Below are 17,051 nucleotides of genomic sequence, written 5' to 3'. Positions count from 1 at the left end.
GGACGACGCAGATAGCAAATGCTTTATTAATTTAGTGTGTGCCAGGGCAGCAATATATAAAGGGCCACCCACGGCAAAGAAACGAGGAGACTGGCTAACAAACATGGGCTAGAAACAAGAACGTGTTGGACACACAATCGAGCCTAATGATTTATGAACCAAAACGCGCGCGCCTAGCCACAAGGAGCAAGAAGGAGAGAGAGAGAGAGAGATAGAGGGAGATGGAGAGCAAAGGGCAGAAAGAGTGAGAGCCTTAGGCTGCTAGCCAAAATCCTTTATGCTTTCTCCTTGCTGTTGTTGTTGTTGTTGGTTGCGGTCTACCTCTGGGCTCTGACCTGGTCTATGATATATGAGAGCGCAGTTTACCGACTGCTTAAATGAATTTTTCACGCTGCCTGGGAAGAGATTCCATTTTCCCCTTTCCACTCTTCCTCTTCCTCTTCCTATTTTCTTTATTCTTTTTTTTTTTTTTTTTTGGTGCTTGTTTTGTGCCTTTCCACACTGTTGACTCGGAACAAAAGTCAACGTGTGTGTGCTCCACAAAAAAGTAAAAAGGAGAAAAAGGGAATAAACTGAGGCTCAGTTTATGTGACAATTATGGGTCATTTGTACGAGTAGTAGAAAAGTGGGGGAAAGTGGGGAAAAGTGGGAGAAAGCAGGCGGCAGGCGGGGAAAAATCTATTTGTAGTCGAAGATTTGATCAACTTGAGGCTGTCGTTGTTGTTGGTTGTTGGTTGTTGGTTCTTGGTTGTTGGCTGTTTGTTTGGGGGCGCCTCTTGTAAATTTCATGGCAATTAATGGGCTGTGGTTGTGGCTTTTGCACCTGACTCGCACACAAGGACACATGCACTTTATGACCCGTCAATTGGTTGGCCAGCCAAAGAGAGAGCGAGGTGATGGCATCAATTTATGCAGCAGGAAATAATAATTGCATTATCCTCAACTACTCTATATACATATATATGTGTGTGTGTGTATGTAATACGGTTGCCAAATAAATTGATTGTGATGCCAAACCAAAATATACACAGCATATTGTATTATGTGCTCGACAGGATGCCATCCTGATTGATACGTGCGGTGTGACCAAATGTGGTCGATGCTGCTAGTCAGTAGAAGAAGAACACGAATAACTCGAAGAACAACAAGATGTCGATGGCCAAGTAGTGGCAGTAAATTGAGTGAACTGACCAACGAAATATGGCGAACATTTTGGGTTTTATTGATTAAATAAACAGATAGTTAAACTCGGAAGAGTAGCAACACTGTGAGCAGCAACTTTAGCCTCTCGATTTGTGTATTCACCACGCCTCGAGACATCTTTTGATCTATCGCAATGTGCAAAGCTGCCCGCGACGTCTTGCCAACGATGGCTCTGTGAAACTTCCGATTGGCTACGTCACAATTGTCCATCGCCATATCAGCAATATATAGATGATAGGGAAAGCAATAGAGTTGCGATCGATTAAATTGGATTATCGATTGTGTGGCAGCCTCAAAGCATTGCACCACATTGCGCTGTAAGATGAGTAGCTTGATGCACGAATGTAACGATGATTCCATGGTGGCAAAAAATATTGTTTGGCTATCATCGATGAACAGCGTCATGGGATCGCCTTTTTTGATTAGGTTCGAACGTGTCTTCACGAAGATCTCCTCATTAATGTAACTGTGGCAAATGTAATGCAAGGCCACACGTCCATTGAGCAGATGCTGACAACTATCGCGAGGCTTCACCGATATTTGCTGCTGTGCTGCAAGAAGGCATCCAAAAAGCAGACAAACTAAAAGCATCAAAGTGAAGGCAATCATTATTAGAAAGTTAATAAAAAATAAAATGAAAAAAAGCTGTTGAAATTTTTGATTTTCAGTTTTGTCATTTGCTAGTCAAGCACATCAAATTCATTTTATTGATAGTCAAAGCAAATATTTGACAAGCAGTTTAGTCTTTAGTATGCACATCATTTGCCGATGCATTTAAATTCTTTGATATATTTGGAATTGGCAATTGTTTGCACAAATTACACTTAATACATAAAAAAAGCTTGTCGAGCAAACCAGCGCGGTATTATTCTTAAAATACACCCAATTAATATGCTGAAGGTGATATTTGGTATACCGATACAAACTACAAAGTATACTTCTTTACTATTTTATCATTATATTTTTATCACTATATTGTTGCTACAATTATTGCCATTTCATTTAAAGATTTGGTTACATAAATGAGGTTTCGTATATTTCTCCATTTTTGAATGCGAAGTTTGTACAGATTTTACACTTCATAAATAATTAACTCTGAGATAACCGCAATTTAATTTAATAAAAGCAAAACAGTGTACTATTATTCATAAAATATGCTTAATTCATTAATTACTGCAACAGCCTTTTGCCTTTATTTTCTGAAAATTACAGTAATTTTTGCAATTAAATATTTGCACAGAATTTACACTTAATAAATAAAAAAGAAAGCTTTTGTTCTTTGAATTTCAAGTCAGTTTTTTACGGCAATGTTTATTTATTTGGAGACGAAATTTTAAAAAATATTAACAACTGCTTTTGGAACTTTTGCGTTGTCGATTTTCGCATAAATATTGCGAACTTTTAATGTGGTTGGTTTGCAGCAAGGACTTAACGGAGTGAAAAACGCTTACTAAAGTTATGGCGATAAGCAAACACCTTAGTGCCATAAAAAGGATGTACAAATTGTTGATAGATGACACCCTGAACATTTTGTGCAGCAGCTGCAGGTGGAGTTGAAGCTGGAGTTGCAACTGCAGCTTGAAGCGGAACTGAAAGTAGAAACGGTCGAGTTGCTGTGTCATCGACTGCTTACTTACATTACTTACTGACTTGCGAAAGAGCGAGAGAGAAACAGAGAAGGAGAGAAAGTACGGGAGAGTGGGAAGGAATTATTGGCACAAGTTCATATTTCAAAAGTTTTGTAAATGTCATGGAGCGAGCGCCAGCAAAAGGTGGATGTAACAACTCGGCAGAAACGCATTTTACGGATACTGAAATCATTTATTAAACAGCAGCAAAAGCACAAGGATGCAAGCAAGAGATGCAAGATGCAGCCGAGCGATGAGCTCGATAATCTAGCATCGATGACGTTTGACATGTTTAAAGTTTGTACTTATTCGGCCATTAAAAGCACCTGCCAAGCAACATACATAAAATAGAGAAATGGATAAAGAAAGCAAGAGAGAGAGAGAGAAAGAGTGAACACATGCAACTCTTCTCAGCTGACCACGTTTATACTAGTACTTTATGCTTGTCAATTCAAGTGTGGCCACTTGGTTGCTTGATTGGCTGTTGCTCCAACATCATCATCATCATCATCATCCTCACCATCGTCATTGTCATCGTCACCATCATTAGCCATCAAGTTTGCAAATTGAATTTAAAAACGTTTAACGTGCTCCACGAACTTATTGAGTTGTTGATGTTGATGCTGCTGACTGCAGACTGAAGACTGAGGTGGACACATTTTTTCTTTGGCAAGTATCAACGTGTTCTTTGCGCCTGTTTCTTTTCCTATTTACTTAAGCTACAACTTTACTTTTATCCCCCGCTCCCCTACTTCCAAAATCGAGAGAAAAAAAAACAGCAATGACAGGCAGCCCCCAAAGTTCCGCTCGTTGGGGATTTGTTTCATGTTTAAAGTTCACTTTAAGTAGCTTAAGCGGCAGCGGCAAAAACTTGACGGCATGTAGTTAGTTTTTATGCACAGCACACGCAAACTTGGCCATTAGTTGATAAATGGGCAAAGGCTTTAAAGAGAATGAGCGAGATAGAGAGACAGAGAGAGAGAGAGAGAGAAAGAGAAAGTGAAAGAGAGGGAAACTCACAGCTCCCTCAACAGCGAGTCGTGAGTTGCTTTTAATGAAGCGTTTGGGCTTGCCAAAGCGCGCATATATTAGCTGCCATATATACTATATATCCTATATACTATGTACCGCACACATACACACATACATGTATAGCACACAGAAAGTTGGCCAACCAACACAGCAAACCGGAAGTTGCCAAAATGGCGAACAGGCTTTTATTTGCTGTTGGTTGTTTTGTTACTTTTTGAGTTGTTGCTGTTGTTGGCGCTTTGCGCTTTGGCATTGACATGCCGCAGTTGCTGTCGCCGTTGCTGTTGCTGCTGACGAATTTAATTTAAATCAGCGACAGGCCAAGACAAGCCGCTCACAGTGGCAAATCAAAGTCCCCGCTGATGAAATCAAACTCAACGCCTCAGCCTCAGCCTCAGCCTTAGAATCAACCTCAACCTCAACCCCATGCAAATACAAGTGACTCGAAAGTCGAAGTTCAGTTCAAATCGTGAACTCAGCACAAAGGATCAAAATTGACATGACGTTGCCAAGAGCTAAGCAGCAAAAGCAACAACAACAACAACAATTGTAACAACAACATTGAGCATTAACAATGCTCAAGTTGTAAATGCCAACGAGCTGACAGATTTATTACACTGTGCGACACAAACTTAATGACCCAAATCCTCATGCCAAATGTCCATTGTAATATTAACACTTCGTCCAACTTCTTCGTTAAGAATTAAAATTCAACTTTTTAATGCACACACACAAGCACAAACACACACTCACACACACACTTCTCTTCTGACATATTTTTTGGTGAGTGATATGCCATTAGCATTTTATTGCTACGTTTACTATTCAGCTGAGTGGTCAGTAAAACCTTTACGATGATGCGCAAAGCAAAGAAAAGCGCAGAGAAAAAACAGTTTGACACTTTTGAGATTATCGCTAATGGGCGAGAACTACATATATACATAAATTAATCGCAACATATCTTAGAACATATTTTCAATACTTTTTAAATTCAAATTAAATGATCAACATTATTAAAAATCTTTTACAATTTTGTCTGGTAAATAATTTAAAAATTAAATATAATTCAATTTCTTATTCAGTCTTCAACATTTCTAAATTGTTTATTAACATTCTTCATAAAACTATATCACTTTTATCTGCTAGTTTGAGCACACAAATGAATTTGAATGTTAAACATGAAGCACAATTTTGTCGTGTTAAATTTGAAGCATAAAATATGACAGCATTATTTTCGTCGAGTGTACGAGCTTGTCTAGAGTCTTTGTCTTGAAATATGCCACACTGCCATTTGCTTGAAATACAAATTGAAGGAAATTGCAATGCGTGCACTCTCTCCAAAAACATAACTCCAAGGCAGTGCAAATAGGAATGGGAGTGCGGAAAGCGAAGGCAAAATATGGAAGACAAGTTTGAAGTGAACCGCAAGCAGAGCCTGTCTTTCATTCGTTCCTTCGCTGCCACCAGCATCAGATTCCAGATTCCCAAATGGGCGTGATGAGTGAGAGCCAACAGTTGGTTGGCTGCTTGGTTGACTGTTTTGCCTGGCTTGGTTTGGTTTGGTTTGCTTTGGTTGGTTTGACTGGGTTGGGTTCATGCTTGTTGTTGTTGTCCTGGTCACGATGTCAAACGTACGACAAATAATTAAACTGCGTATGCATGTGTCGTCAATTCTATTCAGCGCAGTCTTGTTCACCACATTTTGCTGTGTCTATGCTAGCTCTCTCTCTATATCTCTATCTCTGCTGTGCTGTGCTGTGCTTTGGAGCTGCTTGATGGCGCCCCATTGGCAACCTTTAAATTTACAAATTAATTTCATGTTACAAGCAAATTCGTAAACAAGTCTTAATGTGCACTAAAGCGTGTTACCATCGCGGCAACGAGGCGGAGCCCCGAAACAGCCCCCAAAAACAGCCCCCCCCCCCTCACCCGATTGGGGTGGCTGCCACCTACCATCCATACCAAATAATGTTGGGCGCCCGCCAGACACGAATTCAGCATTTATCTAGCGCCACTTGAAATGCTGGCGACGACAACGTCGACGTCGACGAAGGACGAGCTAATTTCAACGCCTCTTGAGCGCACCGTGGTGCCAAGCTACGCAATCTGTCAGTCAATCTGCAACTCAGCAAGTGGATTAGCTAGACGGGTGGCCAAACAAATTGAGAAAGTAAAGCTAGCTCTTTAGCGATTGTGTAGGAAACTTAACATTAATGAAAGTGACAGCTTTTTGAGTTAATACAATTAGGGAGAGAAGCATTTACATATATTTGGCAAAAGTTTATGCAAAGAAACTGCTGAAGTTCGAAGTAGTTAAAATATATAAAGCAAGAAAGCTGCAGTCGAGTGTACTCGACTGTGAAATACCCATTTTAAGTAAAAGCAATGCATTTCGGTATTATTCTCAAAGTATACCAAGTAATATACCGCAAAAATACTAAAAATATACCGAAGGCTGTATTTGGTATACTGATATAGTACTACAATCTAATATATTTTGAATGTAATTCAAATTGAATTGAATTTAAACATTGAAACATAGTTTAAACATATAAAACTAAAGTGAAGGAATAATTCTTAACAAGGAAAATAAAGAAGGATTTACAAATATGTGAGTCTTCTAATAAAGGATACATTTTCTGTACGATTATTGTATATCATTTTATTAACCAACCTTATTACTTACAATACAATACGATAAGTATTTTCTTTGCAATCATTTTAGAATATCATCATCATTGAATAAAAGTGAACGCCAACGATTTCAGAATGCGATAAATTATTAATGACACTTCTTTACTTTTCCCTCAATAATTTAATATTGCATTCAATTCATTAACTAAAATATTCTCAATTTTTCAACTGTAACGTTAAAATATTTATGACACTTCTTTCAACGTTCGCATGATTTATTTGGTTACTTGACTAATTCATAATTCATAAGCAGCGAAAATACGAAATTGACGACCCCAGTTAATCGCCAAAAAATAAACACACATTGATTTGGCCATAATAATAATAATTGCACATAAGTATTATGACACTCACTATTGCAAATATATCTAGTTTACTGGCACACACACATAAAACTGAAACAAATTAAACAAAACACAACGCAAACAATACACATTAATTATTTAATGAATTCTCACAGTTGTACAGCATTTTATTTGGCATTTTGCCTTTTGCATTCTATACTTAATTTATTTGTGTGTGAAACACATTTTCACCTAGCATTCAATGGCGGACACTGTGCGACGAGTGTAGGCGACTGTCAACACTGTCTTTGCAATGGTCTCTCTCATGTCCCAAACCTCATTCCCATTCCCATTTCCATCTTCATTCCCTTTCAGCAGCAACTGATGTTCTGATTTTGTTGCTGTTGCTGTTGCTGCTTTATGTAGATGTGTGAAGTTGGTTTTGGGGTTCTATGTTTCGAGTTGTGTGGCAATCCCATTGCCATTGCCTATTGCCTGGGGTATGTTCAAATTTGTTTCAATTCTATTCAGCGCTACCGCCCCTCCATATGCGACACGTAAGCGGCATGAAGTCATGCCCAAGTCGGGCAACAACAAGAAGACTGTTTGTTGTTAATATAAAGAAGGTAATTGAGATAGAGCTGAGGCTAAGAAGATTGACATGGAGACGGGCAGCAATGGAGGTGACGGACGGAAATAGAAATGGAAATGGAGTTGGAGTTGAGAGCGAGTGTGTGGGAGTGTTTCTTTTTTTTTTTTTTTGGTTTCGATGGAGGAAAACTCTTGTCTGAAGCTTGATCAAATTAATCAAGTACATTGAAGGGCACTTGTGATTTTCTGCTGATTCAGCGTTGGGCTATAAAAACATGCGTGGTCCAAACGGGGAAGGAGGGCCGAGCGAGACAATGAATGCACATAAAAATAATAATTGGAAATGAAAACAATTTTCATGGCCTGTGCGCAATGAAATAGCACAAAAGAGAGAGTCGAGTTGCCCATTCGCCGTTTCCTTTTTTGAAATTGAATGGCCAGGTGCTGCATTACGGAAATACTACATACATATAAACTCGTATTGATATACTATATACACTTTTATATAGTTAAGTTCGTGTGTGTTTGGCCTTTGTCCTTTTGACCTTTTTTTTTGGTATTGTTGCTGTGCGTTGATATCTTTGAAGGCAATTATCGCGCCTTTCAGGCAAAATTGACTGCAAACGCGATACAAAATGAGCAAAGATGCCAAAAAGGACAATGGCAATGCCAATCGAAGCCATTCAAGCTCATAATGCGCTTATCAGTGGCACGCACACACACACAAGCTACTTGCCACTTGCTGCTCGCTGCTTGCCACTTTGCTGCCTGCCACTTGCCACTTACCATTTGCCACTTGCTACTTTCCATTCACCAGTTGCCACTTTGCCACTTTGCCTGCTACTGCTGGCTTTGCGACATTTGTGGCGTTTGCATATGCATGAGGCCCATGCGGCGTATGCGCAACATTTTGTGTAAGAACAACAACAAGAAGACGCAGCAACTGTAACGCTTGTTACAATTACCGGGTCACAGCGAAGGACTCTGACACTGAAACAATGCCTAGCGGCAATAAAAACGCAAGCCATAAAATGAATTTTTATGCCGCATTTTCGCAATGCCTGCAGCATTGCGCACATAAGTATGCTACCTTTTCTTTTTCTTCGTTTTTCGTTTACTTTTGTTTTTGTTTTATGCTTTTCCTTCGCTGCAGCACCCAAAATGTTCCACTGCAAGTTGTTCACCGAGCATATGTGTTGTGTGCGACAGTTGGTGACATTTGTGAAGTGCATTTTGCATATTATTTATTTTGATTTTAATTAGTGAGTACAATTGCGTGTAAATATAAATTCTATAGTACAATAATATAACTAACACAATATATTATAAGACATTATAGGTAAGAGAGCAATTGTTATTATAGTTTTATAGTTTTCTATAATTCAATTATTTTTATTGTAAAGTGTAGCGAGTGACGTTGTGTCTCGTGTCTCTTCTTCTTTTTTACTGGCTTCTTTCGAGAACAATGCCACTCAGGCCGAATAGCTTTCTCGCTCGGACCTCGCCATTACCGAATATACCAACACGTCGTATGTTAGGATTTCTCTTAATTCAATCTTAATTCTTAACACTAACAATTTTCTAATCTTCTAATTTTCTAAAGGTCATGTTAATTTAACTATCGTATCTTAATATATTTACTGTCTTCTTTACGACATACATACATTATTTATTTGTTAGACGCTAATTTATTTAGATAATATTACATTTATATTTTATATAAATTAAATTAAATTAAATAATTTTCTTTTGGTTTAATTAATTTCACTCTTTAATCACTTTTAAATATTTAAAATATATACAAGTTAATTTATTTGTGGATATTTTTAAACCATTTAAAAAATAGCTCAAATGATTTACGTGTGGTAAATTAATTTTTTTTAATTAAACTGTCTTCTTATTGTAAAGTAACAAATTTTTATTTATGAAGCATAATTTATTTTTTATTTGTCAATATATTAAGCTATGTGTAAAGTTGTGACACAATTAAAAAATAATAATAATTATTTACATTTTATATAAAATACGTAATAAGTTAAAATTAAAGATTATTCAAATAGTAAAATTAATAAGTAATAATAAATAATCAATAATCAATAATATGTTTAAAAGCGATAAAATAAAAAAAAATTCATTCACTAGTCGATTTTATATATTTTATAAATGTTTAAAAGCGTTCAAGGATGGAAATTGAAGATCAATCACTAATCGGTTTTAAATATTTTGGTAAATCAAGAACTTTATTTAAACATTTACCCTTATTTATTTATGGATATTTTAAAGTTACTTTCATATTTTACTTTTCAAATGATCTATCAATATTCTCTTTGATCATTATGTAAACATTCTCCTTAGAGTATTTTACGAGTCGCCCACGCAATTCATGTGTGATTTTAATATTTTGGGCATCTTTTTTAACTTTCGCATTGACTAACAGCTAAAAATGTGTCTCTCGTTTTTGGCAGGCCCAAAAGAATTGTTCATGTATGCAGATGCAGTTTGCAGTCAGTAGAGAGAAAGAAAGAGCTCGAGGAGAGGAGTGGAGAGGAGAGCGGAGGGAGAGATGTTGTTGCAGAGGGAGCGACGAAGATACATTTACACATGTAGTGCATAAAATGTTTATGAATTTCAGTTTATGGCGCGTAAAACACGCCAATAAATGTTCCCAGGCATTTAAATGCCTTCTGCCTTGGCAGCTGGAACCTCTCTCGTTGCGTCACTGCCTCCTCTCCCCCTCTCCTTGTCTGCTGTTGCCCCTCTGCAACATGCCGTTGCAGCTTGGCTAGCGGCTGCTGCTCCGTCCGTGTGTATGTCGCAATAATAAACAATCAGAAATGGCATAAAGTATGCGGAATCAGCGACGCCTTTGCCCCATGGCTCGTTGCCGTAGGTGTTAGTCGCCTCTCTCTCTCTCTCTCTCTCGCTCCCTCTCTCTCGCTCCTTGTTGTGGGCGCATGAATATTTATGCAAGGCATTTTCTTTACCATTTTCAAGAGGGTGGCATTTGCATTGCTTTTGTGTTGTTGTTGTTTTCGTTACTCTTTGCTGATTTCCGGTTAGTTATTTTTTTATGCGCTCCCTCTGCTGTTTACTGTCTCTCTCCCTTTCGCTCTCTCGACATTTTCTTCGCCAAGTGCGCTCTAATGCACTTTACGACACTTTATGGCCGTTGCGGTGTCGTCTGCGTTATAAGCAACACGACAGCTGTGCGTTCGGCGTGGGCGAGGTGTGAGACATGAGCATATGTCACACATAAGCATGGGTTATGGCAAATTGATGGAACTACATTCCCTCTCCTCCCACCGCTCATTCTCTATCTCTCTCTTATTGAGGATGCGGTAGCTTAACAGTTGAAAGGTTTATGGACATTAATCAGCAAAGCGCTGCGATCTCTTGCCTCATAAACTTGAAATATTTTTGCAGTGAGTTCTTGCTGATTAGCTTGCCTCTTCAGTCACACAGAGCACGAAGTTGTCTGTAAACTCCCAAACAGTTATTGCTCTAATTAAAGTTATGTGCAGCTTTCCCAAAATAAGATTGATATGAGAAACACACGTTAAAAAGAATTGCACAAATAATCTTTCTAAAGATATAAAAAAAAAAAATAAAAAAAATAAATTTGAAATCCAAAGTAATGGAAGGTAATCAATTAAAAAGGCAACCATTAAAAAACTTAGAGTAATCTTAGGAATAATTTTAAAATTTTAAATTTCTCTTATAAAAAGCTAAATTACAAGTATGTGAAATATTAATGGAAATACTAAATCTTTCTAAGCTCTAATTTGGTTATGGAAATAATTTCTTTCAAAATAAATTAAATCAAATAACGAATCAAAAAATATAAAAGTAACATTTTTCTTATAAAGAGTTGAATTTGAAATGTTTGTTATTACAATTATTCAGCTGGAATAATCCAAAGAATACGTTGAAAATTTAAAAATTTTCTAATAAAATGATAAATTTCATATATTTTGTAATGAAATTTCGAAAGAAAACATATTGAAGCCAGATGCTATATTTTTCATAACTATATTTTGTTTTGCAAAGCATTTTTTTGCCGAAGGGAAAATGATATAGAAAATATTGTTTTGTATAAAATAAAATATAGTAGTAATTCATTTCAGAAATTGTCTCTAAAACGTATGAAGAATCCAGAAACTTATGCTTTTATAAAATCAAGAATTTTGTATATACTAAGTTAACCTCATTTTAAACAAACATTTTTAATTCAATGTTTATTTACTTTTCTCTCGTAAGTTGAAGAAAACTGTGAGTTTATTGCTTAGTCTCTCAATTAAACCATAAAAACTGTTTTGTAAATATTTTGAACAGTTTGCGAGTTTATTATTGAAATACAAAAGACAAGAACAAACAAACCAAAAACAACGAATTGAAGTGGCAAATAAATTCATTAGTGAATGTTGTGAACAAGCAGTCATAATTCAAGGATCATTAGAGGCGCGGCAGTAAATACTTTAGAGAGCGAAGCGCAGATGGCCGAACTTTATGATGGTTTTGCTATATACAGGGTATCATTACATTACGCTATGCCCCATTCAGGACAAAATACGGAACGGTCAGCACTTGGACAAAAAGGGAAAAAGGGAAAAAGAAGAGGCGGCTGCTGTTAGCCAAATGGATTGTGCGCCTGCTTGTCTGGCACTATGCAAATGCCGTGGGTGGCAGAGTACTTAACGCCACGAGCCGCATAAGACAAGCGAAGCGCAAAAAATTCGAAAAACATGCACCCACACTCCCCTCCTCGAGGCACACACACAAACACACACACACACACATACTCGCGTAGGAGAGCGCACTGTTGAGGCGTGTAATCAAAGTGTCTGATATCAAAGCAACAACACCAACAACAACAACGACAACGACGACAAGGATGAGGACAAAGTTATGCATAAATTTTGGACGCCAACTCGACTCGAGCGCAAAATCAATACAGGAAATAAATTAGTTTCGGCTCAAGCGGCAACAAAAAAAAAAATTAGTAGCTAAAGGAGATAGATAGATAGAAAAAAAAAACACGTAAAATACAAAAGAGGCGGAGAGCGAAATACAAGTAAAAACAGGATTCGCGCTGGTTGCGAATTCGGCAGCGGATACGGATACGGATTCGGATTCGCAAAATCGCAAAAAGCCGCAAAAACAAGTAGTAAAGGGCTCTAGCCATCTGCCTTCTTTCCCCTTTCCCCTTTCCCTCTCTCCTGTCTCTCTCCTTGGCTGCTCCTGCTCCTGTACATCCCCTTGCTACCCATTCCATCAGTAAGTGACAATGTATAGTTGTTACTACTGCTGTTGTTACTCCTCCTTCTCCTCCTCCTCCTCCTCCTTCTTCTGCTGCTGCTGTTGCTGCTGATGCTGCTGTGGCATTGTTTGCCACACTGGGGACGCGGCCCAGAGGGCAACGAGCCAGAGAGACACGAGAGCCTAATAATAGCCGCACATAAAATTTTATTAGCCGGAGCGTAACAATTCAATTGGGTCATGCTTTATGGCGCCACTGGCCGCATTTTAAAACCAAAGTCATCAATGTGGGTCAAACGGCAGGTGCCGGCTGACTACATACTGCCACCTAGCTATCTCTTTCTCTCACTCTCTATTCCTCTCTCTCTCTCAGGTAACACCTCACAATTTTCTCTTTTACGTGGCACCTGCTACACAAAAACTAAATTACATAGCAGCCAAATAGCCTGAGGCCAGAGTGTGTTACCAAAAAAAAAAAAAAAAACAAAAATTGAGCAACCAAATGAAATCAAATTGCAATTCAATTTAAAGCACAGCTCGATTATGCAATTTTGTAAGCCAATCATAACTGTATCTTACGCCTTTGCATGCATCAAAATGATCAAATCACTCACTCATTGCGTTTTGAATTCCAACTAAATTTGAACCGAAAGAGTTGAAAGTTGAAACCACAAATAGTAGGAGCAAAAATACTGCAACAAATAATACGAACAATGTAATTATTTTTATATATTATTTGATATTTTTGTAAATCACTTCGCTAGCAAAACTAGTCAATATGAAGTGAAATAAATTTTCAAAAAATTGATAAGTTTCGGCTAGTTTTCTAAAGCAACTTCGCTAGGTGTTTATTCTATTTTAGTTGCAATTTTTGCAATGCATCGCATAATATTATATGTATAGAAATTGAGGCTTGTTAGGTCTTGCATTGCTTTGTCTAGACATTTAAATTTGCAATATAAGGTAATACAAAAATGTAATAGATTTAATGAATGCAGACATGCAGAGCTACTCATCAGCGACTGAGTCTAAAAGAGGCTAGTGCAATAGGTTCTTAGTTGTTTTGGCTGAAAATGTTGTAATCTTTGGTATATTTTAAATTTAATACTATATAGATATACCAAATATATTCTTCGGTACATATTTTAGTAATTTTGTGGTATATTAAATCGGTATATTTTGTACTCTATAATATATTTTGAATGAAGTTCTATATTTATATACTATATATAGTCTTCGCTATATACTTTAGTATTTTACTGTATTAATTTTTAGTATAGTTATAGAGTATCTCACTCGACTGTGATTGACTGTAGCTTTCTTACTTGTTAAATATACAGGATAAGATATATAGTGAATAAGATATATACTAATTGAAACATTTTACGCCTCAACCACTTATTAATTAATAAACAAAACATATGTAAAGAAATGTATGTTGCGATGAATTACTTATTAAAAGTCGCTGCCTAACAAATTACTTAAAATTAAAGGAAATAACCCAACTTGCCGGATGTTAGCGCTCAAAAAGAATTTTATATATATTTACACAGTTCTTTCACACAACTATATATTAAATTATAATTATATATATTAACAACTAAATTTACAACACACAATAAGGCAACTAAAGTGGCTCATTTGCCACTTTGGCACTTTAGAAACTTGCACAAGCAACCGAAAAATACACACAAAAAAAGCCTTTTACAAATTATGCTCGAAATTGGCAACAACATTCGCTCAAACAAAATACAATAATATTGCGATTGTAATTAAATTTTTGTACCGTCGACGACGACGACGACGACGTCGACGAGGAGTACGTTGAATTTTTCCCACTTGAAGAAAAGGGTGAACACAGTGGGCCAAATATAAATGGGGTTAAGTGTAGCAATAATTACTGGGTAAAGCGGCGTTATTTGCTTGGCATTTCATTTGGAAAAACTTTTGTAGTCGAGAACTTGGTTTATTTTGTGCTTTTCTTTAACTTGAACTAAATGAAACAAGTTTAATTTATTTGTTTAACATTTTGCTCATTGCAGATACACAACCTGAAAACCTGAAAGCGGAAGCCAGACACAGGTGTGTGTGTCTCTCTCTGTGTTTGTGTGTGTGTTGCCAGCAAAAGAACAATAGGCAAACGCCGAAGTGGCGGGCAAAAGAGAGACGAGGAGAGCAAGAGAAGAGAAGACAAAATGTGGAGACTCAGCAGATGGTCGAGAGGTGGTTCAGTTGCTGCTGCTGTTCCTGTGCCCCAGTCAAGCTGCTGCTGGCTGCTAATACTGCTAATTATTGGCCAGACTGTTTATGGTAAGTGCAAAAGAGTGAGACAACGAATGTGCCAGTAAGAGAATGAAAGAGAGAGAGAGAGCGATGCTTATCAGCAGTCATCGCGCGCAGCAACAATTGAGATAAGTGGCTCGACTTATGGCAAAAGTAAGAGTGTCGAATATAAAGCATTCCATTGCTGTCCGCTTGACCTCATTAGCCCTTCGTTTATATCCTTATTTATGCAACCACACACATACAGCTGTGGCACGCATCTATCTATGGATGAGATGTCTCCAACTGCCTTGAAATAAAATGCAAACATTTTCATTTGAGTTTTGTTGTGTGTGGCATCCATAAAATATCGACCAATGTCTGTGATGATGTCGCCTGCTCCTCTCTATTTACTCAGCTGTCCCAAATTGAATGCCACACAAAAGAACCTGACAAACACGTACACACACACACACACTCCCACTCTTTTGCTACGTACATATATGGATATGCTTGTGTGTGTGCGTTTTCTCGCTTGTCTGTAATTAATTGACTCGCATTTTAGCATCAAACATATAAAAACAACTCAAAAACTTTGCCAAACAACTTTTTGCTATGACTCCGTTTATGTATGTGAGTGTACAAGTGTATGTGTGTGTGTGTGTGTGTGACCAAAATGGCCGACAATTGCATTGCAATGCAGTCAAGGTCGCGACGTGGAAAAGAAAACTTTTTTCCCCCTCATTGCAAAAATTGTCGCATGTGGCAAGCAGCCAAATTGGTCAACTACTAGACACACACTCAGATAGCATGAAATTTTATGTGTATTACTTGCTTGGCCAAGCAAATATTTGTTTTACACTGAAATATTACCATATTTTGTGCCATAACAAGTGCAAATTCATTTAAATGCAGCGAGTGATAAATTTTAAGCAAAAAAAATCCATTAAAATTTCATTGAATTAAATGCATTACATAAATGAACGTTTAAAGTTGAAAAATCAAAATGATACCAACATTTAATTCATTGCGTAAAAAATATTGTATTTAACGCACACTGAAAATGAGCTGCTTTTGCTTTTTGTCAATCGAAATTCGAATATTTTTTTCAGATTTTAAATGAGTTTTTCCAAAGGGTCAACAAAATATGTGTGCGCGAGTTTTCTTTTTCGTTTTTTTTTCTTTTTTTTACTCTTGTTAATTGCAAACATTGAAAGCGTTTCATGATTTCTGCTTGAAGTGCATAAAAAATGTTTGTGATGAAATGGTGGACAAAAAAACCGAAAGGAAATGCCAATGTCTATCGACATTTCGTGCCCATAAATGAAATGAAAAATTTTGTTTGATATTTGAATTCCAATAAAAGCGGAAGGACAAAATACAACAAAACGGTGTTAAAGGAAAACAGCAAAAGTGCTCAGCGCTCAGCTCAGTTATTTTGGGGCATTAAATTAACCTGTAGCCCAACAATTAAGCCCACACTCAACAACGCTCTTGACCAAGCCCCCCGAAAAGATTTCCCTGTCCTCTTTTCATTATTGATAACAGCTGGCGGGTGAGAGACGCGGCAGCAGATGCTCGGCCGGATTGACATTTCATCATAATTGAAAATTAATACATGGCAAAAACGCGACCTGAACGCAACAGCCTGCAGGCGACAGCAAAACAGCTACGAATTAGGGGAACAAAAGCAAATTTACGTTTACATACAACCAAAAAACATCCGATGAGTGTTATGCGAACACAAACACACACAAACAAACAGACACACACACGTAGGGACAGATAAACATGGCTTTATGCATACCCTGTAAATACAGTTGGAGCGAAAGTACATTAATTTTTGCGTCTTATTGGTTTCAATATAATATCAAGTATACGTCATGTTATTTGGCATTAATTCATGCCAGCTGTGTAAGTTTATTTACTTTGCCAGTGTAAATTAATTACGAATATATTGTTTTCATAAGCGCTGCAAGTTGCAAAAGTTTTTGTAGCTAGTGAAAATATTAAGTATACGCCATGTGCTTTACTTTGGCGTAATCCCTAGCATATTTGGCTGTACGATATATTGACGACAGGTTTATATTCTTTTTAGTTC

General features: G+C 37.2%; 2 protein-coding genes across 6 annotated transcripts in view; one reads left to right on the top strand and one right to left on the bottom strand.

Moving 5' to 3' along the window:
• Positions 1-1,242: 1,242 nt before the first annotated feature.
• Positions 1,243-3,385, bottom strand: LOC117567854 (uncharacterized). Its single transcript, XM_034248113.2, has 2 exons — positions 3,352-3,385; positions 1,243-1,754 (listed from the first exon to the last, which is right to left on the bottom strand). The coding sequence occupies exons 1-2, from the start codon at positions 3,383-3,385 to the stop codon at positions 1,243-1,245; spliced, it is 546 nt and encodes a 181-aa protein (XP_034104004.2).
• An 11,349-nt stretch (positions 3,386-14,734) lies between these two features.
• Positions 14,735-17,051, top strand: part of LOC117578092 (neuropilin and tolloid-like protein 2) — a 62,339-nt gene continuing 60,022 nt past the window's right edge. For all 5 annotated transcript variants that reach the window (XM_052008667.1, XM_052008668.1, XM_052008666.1 and 2 more), the window contains exon 1: positions 14,735-14,998. In XM_052008667.1, the coding sequence (XP_051864627.1) occupies positions 14,884-14,998 (115 nt within the window). In that variant the 5' untranslated portion in view covers positions 14,735-14,883. The remainder of the gene's footprint in view (positions 14,999-17,051) is intronic.

This window comes from Drosophila albomicans, chromosome X, assembly GCF_009650485.2.
Source record: "Drosophila albomicans strain 15112-1751.03 chromosome X, ASM965048v2, whole genome shotgun sequence".
Taxonomy (NCBI): Eukaryota; Metazoa; Arthropoda; class Insecta; order Diptera; family Drosophilidae; genus Drosophila; species Drosophila albomicans.
This window is presented reverse-complemented; position numbering and strand designations above follow the sequence as displayed.